Consider the following 20944-nt stretch of genomic DNA (forward strand, 5'->3'; position numbering starts at 1 on the left):
GATTCTAGCTAGGCCAAATATATGCATACGAGTAGTCGAGTAGTGTATTTTGAATACTTACTCAACTTAACAACGTCGATCTATTTACACTGGATGAGACAATTGCAACTCAAAGTAGATATAACAAAAGAAAAATTATGGTTGGCAATATGGACTCATAACTTCGGTAAAAGGATTGGCTTTCATGATTGGGCATGAGGCTCTATAGGTAACATGACCAATACAACGGCATCTTAAGACATGGTGATGAAGGTTGGATCAAGGCATGGAAGAGATGGGTTTGAGCACCCATTCAAGTAGGCCTTCCGAGGTCATTTAGGAGCCCCAAGAAGCATTTCGATGCATTAACTTGCTAGATCCAAAATTATTATTATTGTTCAAAGTTAAATTTGAAGGATATACACACGAAATCAAACTAATTTTGAAGGCTTCAAAACTTGTATTAAAACCTCATGAGATTTTAGAAGATGCAATTTAGGTTCATATAATGGTGTTTAAGATTGAACCACTAATCACTCATATAAAGTCCCTGCCTTGAGTCAATGAAGGGGACATAAGATGTAAATGACTAATTTTATGGTTTAAAGGCACAGTGAACAATTTAAATTACCTAAATAGACTTTAGGGATGTCATATTAATATATACCGCCCTCCACTGATATCGTTTAAATTTTGTTGTAAAACTTTTCTTTTTGGTAAAATTTTATATATTCCTAACATAACTAGCTAGTTTTACATGTATGTGTATTATATCTCCTCAGCTCCTCTATGCTGCAATTAAAAGACATGAAAGATGAAAAAAAAAAAATCAATTTTTTAGCCACATTATTATTGATAGGCTGATTACACAATTTGTATCGATGGATATTTTACTTTGTGTAACATCTGCCTTTCCTCTCGATTGACTCAATACAGTTAATTTAGTTAGTATTGTACTGTGCAGAGCATATCAACAATATAATTTGATGGATCGAAGATTCCGATTTTGTCGTTAACAATCTAATCATATCGATTCTGATCCATGCACGAGTATCACGAGGCATAGTGAACTTCACGCTCGATCATGATCCACCATATATATTATTTTGCATAAATTATTTAAAGGTATTATTTGCAGTACGATCTGAGGTACTAAGACAGTCTCCAATGCCCCAATGGTGAGACTCAACTTTGAGTATTGAAATACCAAATGAGTTGTTTTTTTTTTTTTTTTTTTATCTTTAATAGTGAGATCATACCCACTTTTCAATTTAGCAACTCATGCTAAGTCTAATTTTCCAATGGTGAGACTCTCTAAATTATACAAATGTCACTTTCATTTTATGGCTCATCAATTATTGTAAGATTAAAAAATAATTAAAAAAAAAAAAGTAAAACTTAAATTAATTACAAAATATATTAGAATATTAACAAGGGCCCACACTTTTTATCAAATGAGACTCAAAGTTGAGTATCTAAACTTAGCAACTCTAAAAAAATATTATACATTGTTATACTATACATTGCAAAAAAATATTCTCCCTCTCCTGAAATACCCACTTGAGTCTCATCATTGGAGATGGTCTTAATAGCATTAGAAATATAGAATGAGATAGAATCGAATTTTATAATGAGTGACCATTTATGTACATATATAGATGCCCTTTGTTCCTTACAATACTACTATAAATAAGAGTTACAACAAGGAAAAGTTTTATTGTACCATAAAAATTAATCATCCTCTAATTCTTATTTAGTTAGAGTTGTATACAATATTTGCTTAATCAATTATATTAGCAATAATGGCACTTTCTTGTGGAATGGCAGTGCATCTAGAGAGTAAACAACTCTCTATGCACACCCATGATTTTCGAGAGCTCACAAAGAGCTCAATCTTCCTAAGAAAGAAGCCCTCTTTTTGCCATAATGCTCTTAAGAATAATGTAAGGGTATCATCAACCGCCTCGTTAACCACACCATCTACTGATGATATGGTGAAGATACCACCACAACAGGTGTCGGAAATGGTGCAACAACCACCATCTGTGGACGGTAGCACTATGTCGGTGGTGTTGGCTCCCGGCTTGGAGCCTGCCACCATCTCTTTACCAACTCATGTTAAAAGATCTGATTTTCCTCCTGGTTTCATTTTTGGAGCCTCTTCTTCTGCCTTTCAGGTTTCTCTATGAGTTGTTACTATATACTACGTTTAGTATATATAATATATACTTAAGACTTGTTTAATTTACCTTATTTTTGCTTATCTAATTATGAATACATACGAAGTATATGATAATAAATTTACGGAGTACTAATTACAATAAATTAATAAAAAGTTATGAAAAGATATGCTAACAATTTGTGAAAACAGACGGAAGGAAATGGAAAAGAAGGTGGGAGAGCACCAAGCACATGGGATTCCATGATTTCAAGTGGCGGGAATCAAATGGCTATTGATTCATACAGCCTCTATAAGGTACAAAAATTAACTACTTGATCTTGATATGATCGATCTAAATTAATACTCCGTATGTTTATAACTGCTTAAGTAAAAAATTAACAGCTCGTCTTGTGTGCGGTCACACCGTGTGGCCACTTAAAGTAACCTTTATAACATTGATTAAGTAACCCTTATAATACCGATCGGGTAACCCCTATAACACTGACCGGGTAACTCTATAACAATGATGAAGTAACCCTTTTAAAATTGACCAAGTAACCCCCATTAAACTAGCGAAGTAGCCCCTATAGTACGTGACTGGCCACACGGTGTGGCCAGCCGCATATAAGACTTTGTGAAAAATTAAATTTACTACTCTCTTCGTCCCAGAAAGAATGAACCATTTGCATTAAAACACCCACCAATTTGCAACAATATTTGTGCAAAATTAGCTTTATTACTTTATTTTTCCATGTAATTTTATTAAAACACCTAAAAATTTAATTTTCAATGTAATTTTATTACTTTTTCTCTCTATTTTTTTTACAAACCCCATGTAAATTTATCTTTCCAACATACTTTTACTTCTTTTTTTTTAACTTTCTTAATACCCGCGTAATCAACCCAAATGGGCCGTTCTTTCGGGGACGGAGGGAGTACTTCAAGATTAGATAATTGGTCATTAAATTAGCTAGTATTATTAGTATACAACATGGTAATTTGATGTATCTTCCTTTAATTTATTAGTATCAATTAGGGATGTCAGTGCACTTGACCCGCCCCATCCCCGCCCCAGAGGGGTGGGGATGGGTCTCGGTTTGGCGGGTGGTGGGGCGGGGATGGGGATGAAAACCATACCCGTGATGGGGCGGGGGTGGATTTTAAGTTATACCCGCCCCATCCCCGCCCCGCCCCACCCGCCCCACTTCGTACCCGCCCCATCCCCACCTCATACTCACATCTATATATCTTTTAAAGAAAAATTACATACTTTTGTAGTATTTATAAAATAATTACGTAAAATACAATATTAATTATAATACTTTGTACGACACTTATATTATAACACAAAAATGTGCGTAGAACGTTTATTTTATAATTCGTATTAATTATGTAGGATTGTGTATTTGAGATACGGAGATTAGGTGGACTTGGGTGGGGATTAGGCGGGTCTTTGGTGGGGATTAGGTGGGGATGGATATCCAAGTGGGGGGTGGGGCGGGGATGGTTTTGGAGTTTTACCCGGTGGGGCGGGGATGGGGATGAAAATTGGACCCGCCGCGGGGATGGGGATGAAAATATTAGGTGGGGATGGGGATGGGTAGGCCAACATCCGCCCCGCTCCATTGACATCCCTAGTATCAATGATACTTTATTAGTCGTTATCTAGTATTATTAGTAACAAACATTCACTTCGTATTTATTTGACTTAATTTATTTATCAACAGGACGACGTGCAACTGTTGAAGGACATGGGCATGACTGCTTATAGGTTTTCCATTTCATGGTCCAGAATTTTGCCTTGTAAGTCATCACAATATACATATTTTTTGCGTGCTAAATTAATTTATGATAGCTATTATTGAGTACTTTTTCTGTTTTTGAAAGAAACATATATCTACTATGAAGTACTCTGCTTCTGTCTGATCCCAACTCCTCCAGGAACTCGGACCTGAGATTCTGATACCCCTATCGGCAAGCTGAGAACCTACACAATGAGAAGAAGTTAGCTAACCCCGGGGTGATCCGGGGATAACCACTCCGATGATAAAGTCAGAAAGTATTTGAGAAGAGAAGATAAGTAAGAGAAAGAAAGTAGAGAGAGATTAGAGAGAGAGAGAGAGTCATTAATTGTCCCTATTAATGAGGTCTTACCTACTTATTTATAGTAATCTACCTTGACAGGTGGCTTTCACCCATGCACAACCTTTCGTGCCAAGTGTCGAGTTTCTGTTGCCACGTGTTAAATTGCGGCAGGCCGACATGTCCTCTTTCTGTAACATATCGGCGTCTTCTTGTGATCTGGTCACGTGCTTTCGCAAGATATCGGTCATGCCCGGATATCATCCCATACAATTAGCCCCCCAAGTGAGGACGTATGATCATTCATCATCGTGCTCAGTTAATCATGGGAGACATGCTGAACCTAACAAAACAAACTTTTGTCTCATTCTTCAGACTCTTCCCTAAATTGGAAATTTTATTGTAACAACGTTTCTTGCACTCTGTTAAGTACTGTGTACTAACAAAGTTTCTTTACTAATGTTGTCGTTTGTCAAAATTCATTGTAATCGCTTGGCCTGTATCTAGGCAAATTAGTTTCTACACATTCATATATTTCCAAGCTCTATGTTCTTTTGCTGAGAAGTGTCATTTTAATTTGCTTCTTTCAGTACTCTTTGTTATTATTATTCGCAAGAGGGTAAGTTTTCCTCCCCAAGTGACCTTGTATGCTGATAACATACAAGGTCAACTCATTATAAAAAACCTGGGAGCGAAAAACTCCGTTTTCCTCCCCAAGTGACCTTGTATGCTGATAACACACAAGGTCAACTCATTATAAAAAACCTGGGAGCGAAAAACTCCGTTTTCCTCCCCAAGTGACCTTGTATGCTGATAACATACAAGGTCAACTCATTATAAAAAACCTGGGAGCGAAAAACTCCGTTTTCCTCCCCAAGTGACCTTGTATGCTGATAACACACAAGGTCAACTCATTATAAAAAACCTGGGAGCGAAAAACTCCGTTTTCCTCCCCAAGTGACCTTGTATGCTGATAACATACAAGGTCAACTCATTATAAAAAACCTGGGAGCGAAAAACTCCGTTTTCCTCCCCAAGTGACCTTGTATGCTGATAACATACAAGGTCAACTCATTATAAAAAACCTGGGAGCGAAAAACTCCGTTTTCCTCCCCAAGTGACCTTGTATGCTGATAACACACAAGGTCAACTTATTATAAAAAACCTGGGAGCGAAAAACTCCGTTTTCCTCCCCAAGTGACCTTGTATGCTGATAACATACAAGGTCAAGTTATTATTAAAAAACCTGGGAGCGAAAAACTCCGTTTTCCTCCCAAGTGACCTTGTATGCTGATAACATACAAGGTCAACTTATTATTAAAAAACCTGGGAGCGAAAAACTCCGTTTTCCTCCCCAAGTGACCTTGTATGCTGATAACATACAAGGTCAACTTATTATAAAAAACCTGGGAGCGAAAAACTCCGTTTTCCTCCCAAGTGACCTTGTATGCTGATAACATACAAGGTCAAGTTATTATTAAAAAACCTGGGAGCGAAAAACTCCGTTTTCCTCCCAAGTGACCTTGTATGCTGATAACATACAAGGTCAACTTATTATTAAAAAACCTGGGAGCGAAAAACTCCGTTTTCCTCCCCAAGTGACCTTGTATGCTGATAACATACAAGGTCAACTTATTATAAAAAACCTGGGAGCGAAAAACTCCGTTTTCCTCCCCAAGTGACCTTGTATGCTGATAACATACAAGGTCTACTCAGTGCAAAGTGGACGTTATGGTAGTGTAACCGTTTTTCTTCTCTCTTTTTTTTTGTTTGTTCGGGCGGGAAAATTTTTACACGTGTCACAAATCCTGCCGCTGCTTTTTGAAAAAGTTTGTCAATTGACAGCCGTCAGATCTCTGAACCGCCTTTCACTTCAATTGGCCTTTCAGTTTCTTCTCTTTAGATCAAAATTCCGCCATTTCCTCATTACTTCGCATTTTTTCCTAATTTTTTTTTTCTCGAAAAAGTTTAAGTTACCGACCAAAGTTCTTTCCTTTCTTATCTTCTTCGCGTTTGGTTTGTGCATTCCGTCTCCTCAGGCGTATCTTCTCTTTCTTCGTCGTTTCCTTATCAGTTAGAGGCGTTAAATCCGCGATTTTCATCGAAGGTATTTTTGTACCCTAACCCCTGATTTTTCATGCCTTTTTTTTTTTATATTTTCTTATATTCAATTAAATGTCTGAAGATAGTGTTGAAGAGAATTTTCCTAACCTTAGTACTGCTAGGCGTCGTTTAATTAGGCAATCTTTAGGCAAAGAAACCGGTAGTAATCAGGGTAATTCGTCTTCCCTTTCTGATAATATTGACTATCCTTTTGAGACGTTATCTTCTGAAGAAGAAAAACGCGCTTTTATGATACATAGGACCATTGCCCATCGTGAAAGTGCCCTTCACCCTACTAACCCTGATATCCCTGCCGATATTGAAATTCTTGACGTTGAGCCTGTTAATGTCCGTTATCACTTACGCAGCTTTACTGGGAGACGATATTTTAATCAATACGGCACTAACGTTGGCAATATAGGTATAAACACTATGCCAAGGGTAAAGAGTACAAGTTATCAACCCCGAGCCGCCGCCCGTGAAGCCGCTGAGGCCGCCAAAGCAGCCAAAGCAGCTGAGGCCGCCAAGGCAGCGGAATCTAGCAAAAGACCTGGACAAGGTCAGGTTGTAAGTTCTTCTGAAGAAGAACTTGAGGATGATATCCCTTTGACACCTGAAGAAGGTCCGTCATCTCCTGTTCATGATTCTGCCGTCAACTCAGTTTTAAGAGATGACGACGCTCAGGAAGACAGTGTAAATAATGAGAGTAGGGATAACATTGTTGATTTAACGGCTGAGGTTATCCAGGAAGAGAATCTGGACGAGGGGTATAGTTCTGAGACTGATAGGGCTGAGTTCCGACAACCTATGGTTCTTGCCAGCGACGGAAAAGTAGCAAAGGAAAAGATAAGTGAAGCTTTTAGGAAAACAACAATTACAAAGGACTATTGTCGTCGTGCGAAAAAGTACTTTAACCTACCTGATGGGTATGAGTTGTCTCTCCCTCCATCCGGAGCTTCAGTGTTGGATTGTCCAGCTGGTTCCGTTGCTGTTTACATGAAGCACTTGGATTTCGGCCTCCGCTTTCCTTTACATCCCTTTGTTGCTAAAATCTTGAAGGCTTGGAACGTTTGCCTGGTCCAGTTAACCCCTCAAACCATTCGTGCCGTTGTCGCTACAGTTTGGGTTATGCTATATCGGAACTTCCCTCTAACCCTTAATGTATTCAGGCGGCTTATTACCCTAAAGAGAGATGGTCAATCAGATGGGTGGTGGTCTTTATATACCCTACCTCATAAATATACCGTCCATCCTAAATTATCTAGCTGCAAAGGTTGGAAGGATAAGTTTTTCTTCATGTCAGTCCCAGAGGATTTTCCTTTGAGGAGAACTTTTTTCAAGCCTCATCCCCACTTTGATTCAATCCCCGAGAGAGATCTCGGGAAACATGAAGAGAGGGCTGTCAATTACTTTGACATCTCTGAACATGATGAAGGTGACGGCAAGGTTCGTCTTATTCCTGCGGTGTGGGTGCCGAATGTGAGTTACATTCTGGGCAACGCGCCGCTTTCTCGTGTCGGTCTTTGTTGGACTGACCAGCATGGTATAGCTTATCCTTCTTGGCTTTATTATTCTTATTCACTAATTATTCATTTTCTTTTTTCATAATGAAAACGGCGTAGCTTACTTGTTTGGTGCTACCTTCCTTTCCCTTTTATTATTATTATTTTTTTATATATTCGCATTTAACTGATTGAATTTACATTCCTTTTCACCAGGTATTGACAAGTTGGATAACAGACAACTCGGCCTATCTTCTGACGGGACAAGGGTTATCAGGCGCTGCCCCAAAGCTTCCGACCCCTACGATACTCTTGCTTCCGTTTGCGGGCGTGCTCCAGCCATTAGTGCCAAGAGAAGAGCTGAGATCATGGCCGATGAAAATACCAAGAAAAGAAAACTAACACCTCTAGCCAACCGGCGAGGCGGCATTGTGATCTCCAGCCCCAGGCAACCTGAAGGGCGAGCCGAAAAGAAAAGGGAGCAATCGGCGCCCGAGAAGAAGAAAGACCAGTCGGTGTCTGAAAAGACCCCGACTGCTAACAAAGCTAAAAGCCCTGAGGCCGTTGTGAAGAAGGTTATTCAGGGTATTGAGGTCGAAGATCTCACTTCTGCTGAATCTCCCCGTCTACCTCAGGCAACCACCGTAATTGCTCCTACAACGGTTGGGTCGAACTCTAGCATCCCAGCCTTGACTTATCGGTCCAATCAATGGATTGAACGTGTTTCTGGAAGGTTTCCAGATGAAGTTCTGAAGGGGTTTGCTGTCCCTCCCGGCCATTCCGGCGACCGTTGGCAACCTGCTATGGATGTCGGCCGGAACGAATCTATGATAACCGATAACCCAATGCAAGGTGGGAATCTCGGTTATCGGTTGTTGAGCAATTTGACACTGCCAATGGACAGACCTGCTGGTCCAATCGGCCCCCTTGCTGCTATTCACATGCACAACATGATGAAGGTACGTATATATGTTATTACTTTATTTCTTTATATATATATTTTTATGTAGTGTTCTCGGCTTCCCTATTTTTACTTATATATACATTTCTGTAGGCCGTCATGTCTGGCACAGAGCTGGTTGAGATGTATCGTTACTATCAGGAGAAGCATCATCAAGCCTCCGCCAGCGAAAGTGCTATGCAGGAAGTCATCAAAAATGCTGAAAAAGCTTTGGATGACTTAAGGAAAATAAAAGAGAAAGACGACAGAGAGATGTCGGAGCTGAAGATCAAGGCTGAGAGGGTTGCCAACCTCGAGCTAGAGGTGCAAAGTTTGAAGACTCAGATCACTGAGAAAAACAAGGTCGTTGAGCGGCTTCCCTCAGTTGAAAAAGATCTCCGGGATGCCAGGATTAAAATTAAGAGCCTTGAAGAAAAGGTTCAAAAAATGGAAGCCGACAAACCTGGTATTCGTCGGAGAGCGGTCGGCCGTTATCTAGCCTCTGATGAGTTCTGCTCCAAGCTCCAAGATCGTTTTGATGGAGGTTGGACCGCTGCTCAGAGATGTATTGCTCACGCCGCCGGTTGGAAGAAGGATGATTGGGCAAAAATTGAAAAGGCTTTCGGCGAGGAAGCCTACAAGATCCCTTCTGGCTTTGAGGCGCAGCAATTTTCTGATGAGGACTTGTATAACCTGGCGCCAACTGTTGATGACGGCCCCAGCAATCCCAGCATTTTGGATTCCCCAGCGCCTGAGAATGCTCAATCTTAAAGGGGCGGGCAGTCATCACCGACATCCTCTTGTGGGTCTTGTATCATTGGGCCTTACCAGCCGTAACTCTTTTATTGTTTTTGTATGTATGAACATGTTTTGACAGTGCTGTTTTATCGGCATATACCCCTCTTTTGTGGTGATGCCTGTCGGCTGTTAATTTTATCTGTTGTGTAAACTTATTTTTATTTTTACCGTCTGCCGTTTGCCTTCAAAATTCTATACTTTTATCATAACTGTGTTACTCTTTAGTTATCATTTTCTAGTTTGCCTGTTTTTAAACAAGGTTATGATAATCATGTTGCCTCGCCTTGCTAGTTTTCAACGCATAAAAAATTGCAAAAAATAGTTACTTACCTAATGCTTTGTCTGAAATCCGAAAACTTCCAGTTAGAAACCTTTTTAAAGACGTCAGCTTCCGAAGATACCAGATCTAAAACCTGGCTCGAGAAATTGCATATAAAAATTACCAGCATATTTTAAAAACTTATCAGCATACTATGGATATCAAATTGCATATGAACGCCATATCATTCCTTGTGCCCCCCAGTGTACATAGTTCACGCTAGAGCTATGCACACTGAGCTGCGATCATAAAAGCGAACGGTTGTTGCTGGTTCAGATTATAACACTGGTCACCTACTGCTGTGTTGTTTTAGCCAGTTAGGTACCCTCTCGGCGATCATTTTCTGAGCTACGCCTCATGTCGGCGTATTCTCGAATTGATTTGGCCGGTATTTATATTTTGAACCAGCAACCTCATGAGTTAACATATACAACTGATCAGGTTGTATAACTGTTATCTTCATGAAAGCGGTTTTTAGCTGTCCATCCCACTTAACGATGTTCTGTTAAATGGAGGATGCCTATTTCAATGCGTATTGTCTGAATACTTCTTCATTCACTACCGATATCTTTTTTGATATCAGTTTCAAAAAATAAGGATTTGTTCATTACACATAGTATTTTTTCAATACAGCGGAGTTCCATACATTTTTTAGAGGTATCCCATCCGGGGTTTCCAGATAAAATGACCCTTGGATGACGACATCTCTTATTCGATAAGGCCCTTCCCAGTTTGCAGTCAGCTTCCCGTCTTCATTTCCCTTACCGGTTGCTGCGGTTCTTCGTAAGACTAGATCTCCTTTGCTTAACGGCCTATATGATACTTTTCTGTTGTAGGCCCGTGACATTCTTTCTTTAAAGACAGCTGACTTAACTGCTGCTTTTTCTCTTAGCTCTGGCAAGAAATCTAACTGTTGCCGTAGGAGTAAATCATTTTGATCTGCACAGTAATGCTGAATTCGGAATGTCGGCAACCCGACTTCTGCTGGTATGACTGCCTCCGTTCCAAAAACTAGAGTGTAAGGGGATTCACCTGTGGCTTCTCTCATTGTTGTCCTGTTGGCCCATAATATTTCTGGTATCAAATCTGCCCATAAACCTTTTGCGTCTTCGATCTTTTTCTTAATTGCCGTTATTATTTGCTTATTTGCTGCTTCTGCTTGGCCGTTAGACTGTGGGTGGCATACTGCTGCATAAGCAAATTTTACCTTATACATCATTAAGAGATCTTTGACTGGCTTACAGTCAAATTGAGTTCCATGATCAAAAACCATCGCCATCGGCAGCCCGAACCTCGTGAAAATGCTTTTCCATATAAACTTTTTCACTTCCGATGCCGTTATCTTCGCTACTGGTTCTGCCTCTATCCACTTGGTGAAGTAATCAATTCCCACTATCAGATATTTTCTTCCACCTGTGGCTGATGGGAACGGGCCTACTATGTCCATTCCCCATTGGGCAAAGGGGACTGGATTCAACATCGGAGTCAGATCATTTGGGGGCAAGTTGATAATTGGAGCAAACTTTTGACACTTTTCGCATTTTTTAACATAAGTCGTCGCATCTGCAATCATTGTCGGCCAGTAGTATCCCCTTCTCATTGCCTCTCTGGACAAAGCTCTTGCTCCGAGGTGATTACCACAACTTCCCTCGTGCAATTCTTCTACTAATCTTGCGGATTCAAAATCCGTTATGCACCTTTGTAACGGCAATGAAAATCCCCTTTTGTATAACTGGCCTTGGTACATAACGAACCACACACTATCCTTCTGTAACCTTCTCAGCTCCCCTTTATCGGTTGGCCCTACACCATGAACGATGTATGCCAGTATTTTATCATACCACTGATCCTCCACTTCAACACAATTGACATCTGCCGGCATCTCATCTATGCTTCTCTGCTTTAAAATCTCAACCATAACCGTTCTTTCCAAGTCATTGAAGCTTGAGCTTGCCAATCTTGCCAGTGCATCCGCTTGAGCATTTTTTAATCTCGGAACCAGTTTGATCTCAAAGTATTGCAACTGAGCTGCCAATTGCTTCATCTTCTCTAAATACTTTACCATTGCTGGCTCTCGAGTTTCGTACTCCCCACTAAACTGGCTTGATACCAGCTGGGAATCAGTTGTCAAAACTAACCGTTTTGCCTCTGCCGCTATCGACAGCTGCATTCCAGCTGCCGCAGCTTCATACTCGGCCTCATTGTTTGTTGCCTTGAATTTAAATTTCATGGCGTATTCAAATATTTTTCCATCTGGAGCCGTTATCACAACTCCGGCCCCTGCCCCCGTTGCTGCGGCTGATCCATCAACTGATGCTTGCCATGTTCCCAACTCCTCTTCTTCATCTGTGTATGTGGTTTCAACAATAAAATCTGATAACGCTTGAGCCTTAATTGACGTTCTAGGCTTGTAACTTATTTCATACTCCGATAACTCTACTGCCCATGTCAGTAGTCTACCAGACGTATCCATTTTTCGCAGTGACTTCTCTAGGGGATGATTGGTGAGTACTTCTATCGGATGTGCATCAAAGTAAGGTCTTAACTTCCTGGCTGCTACCAGTACAGCTAAAGCCATTTTCTCTATTACTGGGTATCTGCGTTCTGCCGCATTCAAGACATGGCTGACAAAGTAAATCGGTTGTTGTTGCCTCTTCCTTTCTACCAACAAAACGGCCGCTATTGTTTTTGGTGATGCTGAGATGTATAATTGTAACACTTCTCCCTTCTCAGGCCTGGCAATTGTGGGAAGAGATTTAAGATGATTCCTCACTACTTCTAAGGCATCACTTTGTTCTTTTCCCCACTCGAATGCCTTATTCTTTCTCAGCACCATAAAAAACGGGAGTGCTTTATCAGCTGATTTGCTGATAAATCTTGTTAGCCCTGCCATCCTGCCCGTTAACCTCTGTATATCACGAATGGTTCTTGGTTGTTTCATTTGAAGCACCGCATTCACCTTATCGGGATTTGCATCTATCCCCCGTTCACTAACCATGAAACCTAAAAACTTCCCTGATCTCACCCCAAAAACACACTTCTCTGGATTCAACTTCATTTGATATTTTCTCAAGGTTTCGAATGTCTCCCTCAGATCGGCTATATGGTCTTCTTTGTTCTTACTCTTTACTATCGTATCATCCACATACACCTCAACATTCCGCCCTTTCTGTTTCTCAAAAATCTTATCCACCAACTTCTGATAGGTTGCCCCTGCATTTTTCAGCCCAAAGGGCATTGCCTTATAACAGTACACACCTACATCCGTTATAAAGGCCGTTTTATTTCTGTCGGCCTTATGCATGCTGACCTGGTGATATCCTGAGAATGCATCCAGAAAACTAAGCATGGCATGACCAGAGGTCGAATCTACCAGCCTATCTATCCGGGGTAATGGATAGCAATCCTTAGGGCAAGCCTTATTCAAATCTGTAAAATCCACGCACATTCGCCATTTCCCTGTCGGCTTCCTCACCATTACTACATTTGCCAACCATTCGGGATATGTACAGGGTTCTATAAACCCTGCTGCTAAGAGCTTATTCACCTCGGCCTGGATTGCTTCTATCTTCTCAGTCGAGAAATTACGCTTCTTCTGCCTTATCGGCCTGAACTTTCTATCAACATTCAGCTTATGTTCCATTACCTCAGGATGTATGCCTGGCATCTCACTGGCCGAGAACGCAAAGACGTCGGCGTTCTCGCGCAATAAACTTATCAGGTTGCATCTGGTCTCCACATCCATATCTGCCCCAACTTTCACTGTTCTACTGGGGTCGCCTGGCTGCAATTCAACTTGGACGGTTTCTCCGCCCGGCAACGGCCTTGGTGTTTCTTCAGGTCTTGCATCAAAGTTTTTCATTGTCAAATCTTGCACTGTCGATTCACCTTCCCTTGTTGGGTTGCATGGAACTGTGGCACTACCAACGGGGTTCTTTAAAGCTGTGACATAACAGGCTTTTGACATAACCTGGCCTCCATACACCTTCTCCACAGCTCCCAAGTTTGACACATAGGCTATTGCCAAGTGGTAGGTTGATACAACAGCCTGCATGTCATGAATTATCGGTCTGCCGATAATTGCGTTATACGCCGACTTGACATCCACCACCAGAAACTCTGCCATCACATCTCTTGCTTGTGGTCCATCACCCATCCTTACAGGCAACACAATGCTCCCCTCCGGCGTCACAGTTGATCCATTAAACCCGATTACTGGATACGACACCGGTTTCAGGTATTGCCTCCCGATATTCATCTCATTAAAAGCTTGAACAAACAAAACATTTGCTGAACTGCCCCCATCTACCAGCACCCTTTTGATGTCGGCACCATTTATCTTGATTATCAAGACTAACGGATCGTCATGTGGGAACACTACACCTCGTGCATCTTCTTCCGTAAACACAACTTGTGGTATTGATGCCGGCCGAGGACGATTATCTACATCCAAAGCATAAACCAGATGTCGGTGCTCCGCTAAATGCTTCTTTGCGCCACTAATCGTTCCTCCGTGAATCGGTCCTCCCGTTATCACATCTACTCTTCCAGTAGATAACGGTGGTATTCCTGCGTCCCCTTGTCGGACTATTCTTCCTTGAGATCTCTCAGGCCTTGCTTCTATCTGTTGCCTCTCAACGGCCTGTGCCGGTTGTTGATTTCTACCGGTATTCAACCGGTATTGTGTTAGGTGCCCTCTCCTGATCAACTCCTCGATGTTGTCCTTCAATTGGGTACACTCTTCTGTATAATGCCCCACATCCCTATGGAACATACAGTACTTCTTCATGTCCCTCGACCTTGCTTTCATGGGAATCGGCCTTGACCAATCTTCTCTGTTCTGATTCACTGAGTAGATTGCAGCCCTTGGTGTATTCAGGGGGGTGTAGGTGCTGTATCTCATTGGCAGCCTTGTCGGTCTGGTATCTTGCCGGCTTCCTCCTCCCCTTCCCGGGGCAGGAGTTCTCGGCCTGCTCCCTCCAGACGAGGTCCCCTCATTTTGACTTTGCCCCTTTCCTACCACCATATGCCTGCTACTCGTCTTCAACAGCTCCTCACTCTTTATGTAATCGTGAGCTTTGTTGAACGCTGCCGCCAATGTCGGCAGACTCTTCCTTGTAAGATACCTTTTGAAATCCGAATCAACTAATCCATTCATCAAAGCCATCACAGCTATCTCCTGTTGTAACTTCGGAATAGTGTTTGCTTCATTATTAAATCTCCTGATGTAATCCCTCAAAGATTCATATGATTTCTGCTCCACAGCCATCAATTCTCCAGAAGTTTTCTGCCTCACGCTGTTACTGACATATTGCCCTACAAACATCTCAGTCAGTCTTTCAAAGCTATCTACTGATCCAACTTCAAGGTTGTTAAACCAATCGGCTGCAGCCCCAATCAAAGTTGTCGGAAAGACCTTACACCAAACTGCATCTGAGTTTGTGTACAGCATCATGTGTCCCTCATAAGACGTTATAAATCTTGCCGGATCCCCTCTTCCATCATATCTACAAGTCGGCATTTTCACTTTCTCCATTGGTTGTTCTAAGATGTGCTGGGCAAATGGGGATGCCCTTAGCTGCACTACCGTGCGTACTGCTTGACCTGCCACTTGTGAGCTTCTTTGCTGCTGAGTTCTGGTACTCGCAACACGGCTCGAGGATTGCTCATCCTGCCGTGATGTTGTATGCGTCCTTACTGTCGACTCATGTCGGGGTCTCCTTGACGAGTTTTCCAGCTGATTGTGTTGTTCCTCCTGATGATGGTGCGATGTTCCTCTATCGGCCTGGGCAGCTTCTCTTTCAGCCCGTGCTGCCTCAGCCTCCTTTCTCTTCTTGCTCATTGCACTCATCACCCTTGCGGCTGTTTCCAATTCATCTGGAGTAAATGCTGCCATAGGATCCTCTGCCTCCCTTCCTCCTGCAGGGGGGGTTATCGGCATATGGAACTGATTACCCTCTAGGGTATGGGTTTCATCTACTATCTCCACCTGGGGTTGTCCTTTTGGTATTCCATTGTTTAAATTGTTTCCGGCCATGATTATTGTTGTTGTATATATATTTTGTGTGAGGTTCTTAGGCGATAGAAGTGATCAACTTCCCCTCCTTCTAGCGCCAAATTGTTTCTGTCTGATCCCAACTCCTCCAGGAACTCGGACCTGAGATTCTGATACCCCTATCGGCAAGCTGAGAACCTACACAATGAGAAGAAGTTAGCTAACCCCGGGGTGATCCGGGGATAACCACTCCGATGATAAAGTCAGAAAGTATTTGAGAAGAGAAGATAAGTAAGAGAAAGAAAGTAGAGAGAGATTAGAGAGAGAGAGAGTCATTAATTGTCCCTATTAATGAGGTCTTACCTACTTATTTATAGTAATCTACCTTGACAGGTGGCTTTCACCCATGCACAACCTTTCGTGCCAAGTGTCGAGTTTCTGTTGCCACGTGTTAAATTGCGGCAGGCCGACATGTCCTCTTTCTGTAACATATCGGCGTCTTCTTGTGATCTGGTCACGTGCTTTCGCAAGATATCGGTCATGCCCGGATATCATCCCATACATACTCCTATTAGTCCTATACGGAGTATTATACAAGTGCGTATTTGTTAAATTAAATCTAGCTATTTCTTGAAAACAAATGAATACGAAGTATAATTTGTTTCTCTTTCATGTGTACACGCAGATGCTGGTGTCGACAATAGTTACGTGAATCAACATGGCATTGAATTTTACAATAATTTGATCAATGAACTTATTGAAAATGGTAATTTACTAATTCATTCTTGCTTCATGGTAATCATAATCTATTAAACTAGCTTCAATTTGAATGAATAATTTGAGTTATACCTTATCAAAATTTCTCGATCTACTTGCATTAAGGAATCACCCCTTTTGTGACGATGTTCCACTTCGACCTTCCCCAGAGTGTACAAAACAAGTATAGCGGTTTTTTGAGTCCAGATATCATGTAAGTTTTTTTTTCCTCTTTCGTTTTCTTTAATATCATCCTCTATATCTTAGCTTGGAACTTACATTGTCTTGTTGATATACATACATTATTTCCTTGTTTAAAGATATTTGACTTGTACAAGTATAAAATTTAACGAGTATTTGACCTACTTTTGTCGACCTTAGTCAACCTATTAATAAATATTATTCACATAATATTACATCACAATCAATATGCATTTATATCTCAATAACCGTGAGTAGTCCTTTTTTTTAACACCATAAATCAATGAAGGTAGAATCGTACTTGAGGGTATATACTGTATACTACGCATTGAAGTAAGGAGTGTTGTATGTGAGGTTTGAGTTAGCTTCACACATGAATCGTTGAGGATATATGATATCGTTTTTTGGTTGAATGTAGAGAGGACTTCAAATATTACGCGGATGTATGCTTCCAGAACTTTGGTGATCGAGTTAAAAATTGGATAACTATAAATGAACCCTATAATTTTGGTTCATTCGGATACAAAACAGGGTTGCCAGCAGACAATAAAATTGATCCAAGTCCATTTGTTGCTACCCACAACATCATCCTATCTCATGCTACTGCTGTCCAACATTACCGAGAGAATTATCAGGTGATCAATCACATTTTTTTATTAATCACATTTTCACATCACAACAAATAATAAATGGGATCTTTTACCAAAACGGCTAGTTTGACAAAAATATTTACCAAATTCATTTGGTTCACTTTCTTTCTTTGGTTCAAATCAATAAATTTAGCTAGTTTGGGAATTAAATTTTATAATTAGCCATTTTGGTAAGTACTTTTTCAAATTAGCCATTTTGGTAAAAGATCCTAATAATTGTAACCTATGTTAACTATAGAATACTTCATATTTTTCTTTTGCCCTTATTCTATGTCATTCTTTGTCCTTATTCTTTTTAGGAAGCTCAAGGTGGAAAGATTGGTATTTCACTATCATCGCTATGGTTTGAACCTTATGATAAGAAAAACGGACATTATATAAAGGCTCAAAAGGCATCCTTGGACATGATGTTGGGTTGGTAAGTGGAAAATACAAATCGTGCTGCTTCTTATATTATGTAACCTCGATCTCCATCCTTTATTATTGCAACGTGTGAAATTTACTATATTTTTATTTGTTACTAATTTGTAGGTACATGGATCCGCTAGTCAATGGTGAATACCCCGAAATAATGCAAGAACTTGTAATCGGGGGGCTTCCCAAGTTCACCCCTAAGCAAAAGGCAATGGTACAAGGCTCATATGATTTTATAGGCCTCAATTACTATACTTCAAGATATGTCGCACCCTCTCACATATCAACTATTGACGTCACTTACGGACAATGTCGTATGGAGTTCATAGAGCAAGGAGGTGAGATTCTTTCTATTTCAATACCAACTTATATTTGTTTGATATTTTTCGTGCCATCATCTTCACTCATTCAATTCTCCAGTGCAAAATAAGGAAGGAGATTATATTGGAAGTCCAGCTCCACAAAGTTCCGATATCTATGTGGTTCCTACAGGATTGAGAGACTTGTTGCTTTATGTTAAGCACACATACAACAACCCTGAAGTATATGTTACTGAAAATGGTGAGTTATATTAATTGATACTTCGAATTATATGCTAAGAATATGAAAATATAATATTAAATTGAATAGTCAGATAAATTTACGTACATTTTACATGATCAACTAGTAAGCGATTATCTTTTATGTTATCAATAATACTTTGATACTTTATTGCCATACATATTCATGATCTAATTAATAAGTTGTGTATGTAATTCAATTTAGGTGTTCCTGCAACGCCCACAATCACAGGCTCCATTAAGGATTTAGCAAAAAATGTAATAGACAACGACGAATCCAAAGCTAAATCACTAGAGGAAATCAAAGATGCACTGCTTGATGGGTATCGAATCAAAGATATTAGCGACTATCTTTTCAATCTTCGTGAAGCTTTAGCGTATGCACTCATATATATATATATATATATATATATATATATATATATATATATATATATATATATATATATATATATATATATATATATATTTTCCTCGCTCCTTTATTTCACTTTCCCTACATACGTTACGTACATTATTGCTTATGCATTTTGCAACTGAAAACACATAATTGGATTGACGTGAATGCAGGGACACAAGAAATGAGGATGGGAAGTCAGAGGCTACAAATGTGAAGGGATACTTTGTATGGTCATTGGCAGATAATATGGAAATTGATGCCGGAGGATATCAAACTCGCTATGGCCTAAACTATGTCGACTATCTAGATAGGCATAGACGTTATCGTAAGGCGTCTTCCATGTGGTTTACTCATTTCATGACTACTTCTGAGAGTAATCAAGGACGAACACCTAATGTTAATTAATTTTATCGATCTCTAAGTGCATGATATATGCATACATTCGGGTAAAAGATTTTTTTTTTTTTTTTTTTTTTTTTTTTTTTTTTTTTTTAGAGTTTAGTTTGCAAGGAAATATGTTTTGATTTTGAGCTTAATAATCCTCAGTGTTTGAGGAGAATGAATGTCCAAAATAGTATGAAAACTGTATTAGTGTATGTATTACTTATTGAACGTGCATCAATGATAGAAACGGTAAGCAATGTACTCGTACGTGGTCATCAACCTTATATAGTACGAAGTAATATATTTCGTCCATTCTTTATTATCAATCTTAGGGCCTGTTCTCATTGATTAAACTCAGCTGAGTTGAACTGATTAAAACTGAACTGAACTGATTAGAGCTGAACTAAACTGAAATGAATATTCTATAAGAGAATGAAATTAAGAGCTGAACTGAACTTATTAGAGCTGAGCTGATTTGAACTGAACTAAAAATAAACGTATGAGAATAGACCCTTAGGGCCCGTTCTCTTACGTTGAAATTCAGTTCAGTTCAGTTCAGTTCAGCTGAGTTCAGTTCAGTTCAGTTCAGTTCAGTTCAGCTCAATTCAGTTCAGTTCAGTTCAGTTCAGCTCCTAATTTCCTTCTCTTATAAAATATTCATTTCAGTTCAGTTCAGTTCAGTTCAGCTGAGTTCAGTTCAGTTCAGTTCAGTTCACTTCAGTTCAGCTGAGTTCAGTAAATGAGAACTGGCCCTTAGTGTAGTTATAATTCAATAATTGTTCACGCCCTTATTGCTACATGACTAGTTGATTAACACATGTATGTAGGGTGTTATGGAAAACTGTCGCTCGTTTACCTTATCAAGCCGTAGTCTTGTCTGCTTGTGAGAGTGGCTTTGAGCCATTTTATTCAAGATACAAGACATATCAAGGTCATAATAAGACTCCACTGAGAGTTCATCATGAACAAAATTTGATAGTTTGTAAAGTTGATGAATCGAGCAATAAAGTATTTGCATCCAATATCGGTGAGAGAGAGTTCCCCTTTGATGCTCCATTATTTCTTTTTTTAATCTACCCATGAGTTGCATGTACCCAAGCTTTCCATCAAACATCGACAATTAAGGAGTATTTCCAAGGCCTACACATCCTTGTTTTTCTTCTTTCGTCAAAAGGATGATTAGACAACTAACGTTAGTCATTCAAGACCACATAGCTGATAGCTTAAAATAAGATTAATAACTTAAAAACACAGGGTCATCATGGCTTTAAAGTAGATAATGAGTTGAGGACTAATCACATAAATCGAATTCCTTTCTTGAGTTTCATGACAACATGAGCCAAACGCGTCAGTGGATTACCAGCACAAGTTTGATCAATCTGACAAGCTGTTGTGTTAAACAAACGCGGCAGAGGGACTGAAGCAAGTCTTAGCCCTTCTCCTGATTTTATCCTAGCGAGCATAGGATCTCAATGGCGCTGAAAGCACATGAGCTATTCATTATGACCAGGCAAAAGAAAACAAGGTAAACTTTGAGAGCAAATTCTTGTCAAAACTAAAATCATACACTACTGACAGAATTTTTTTTATGTTCAAAAACTAGATTATCGACAACTTTTTTCCAAAAACTAGATCATAAATAGTACTCCATAGCATTTTATGCAATCCATTGTTTGATGCAAACAAGCCTTCCACAATCT

General features: G+C 40.0%; 1 protein-coding gene across 1 annotated transcript; it reads left to right on the forward strand.

Annotated features, from left to right (window-relative positions):
- The first annotated feature begins 1702 nt into the window (after positions 1-1702).
- On the forward strand, positions 1703-20582 carry LOC145610445 (beta-glucosidase 12-like). The gene is made up of 14 exons (XM_081665789.1): positions 1703-2156; positions 2351-2455; positions 3868-3943; positions 7099-7114; positions 16584-16645; positions 16762-16849; positions 17255-17471; positions 17786-17904; positions 18018-18238; positions 18321-18461; positions 18666-18837; positions 19031-19204; positions 20072-20252; positions 20499-20582. Exons 1-14 carry the CDS (start codon positions 1782-1784, stop codon positions 20580-20582), a joined length of 2031 nt encoding a protein of 676 aa, XP_081521915.1. The 5' UTR covers positions 1703-1781.
- The last annotated feature ends 362 nt before the right edge of the window (positions 20583-20944 follow it).

This window comes from Chenopodium album, chromosome 24 (genome assembly GCF_948465745.1).
Source record: "Chenopodium album chromosome 24, dcCheAlbu1.1, whole genome shotgun sequence".
NCBI classification, from domain to species: Eukaryota; Viridiplantae; Streptophyta; class Magnoliopsida; order Caryophyllales; family Amaranthaceae; genus Chenopodium; species Chenopodium album.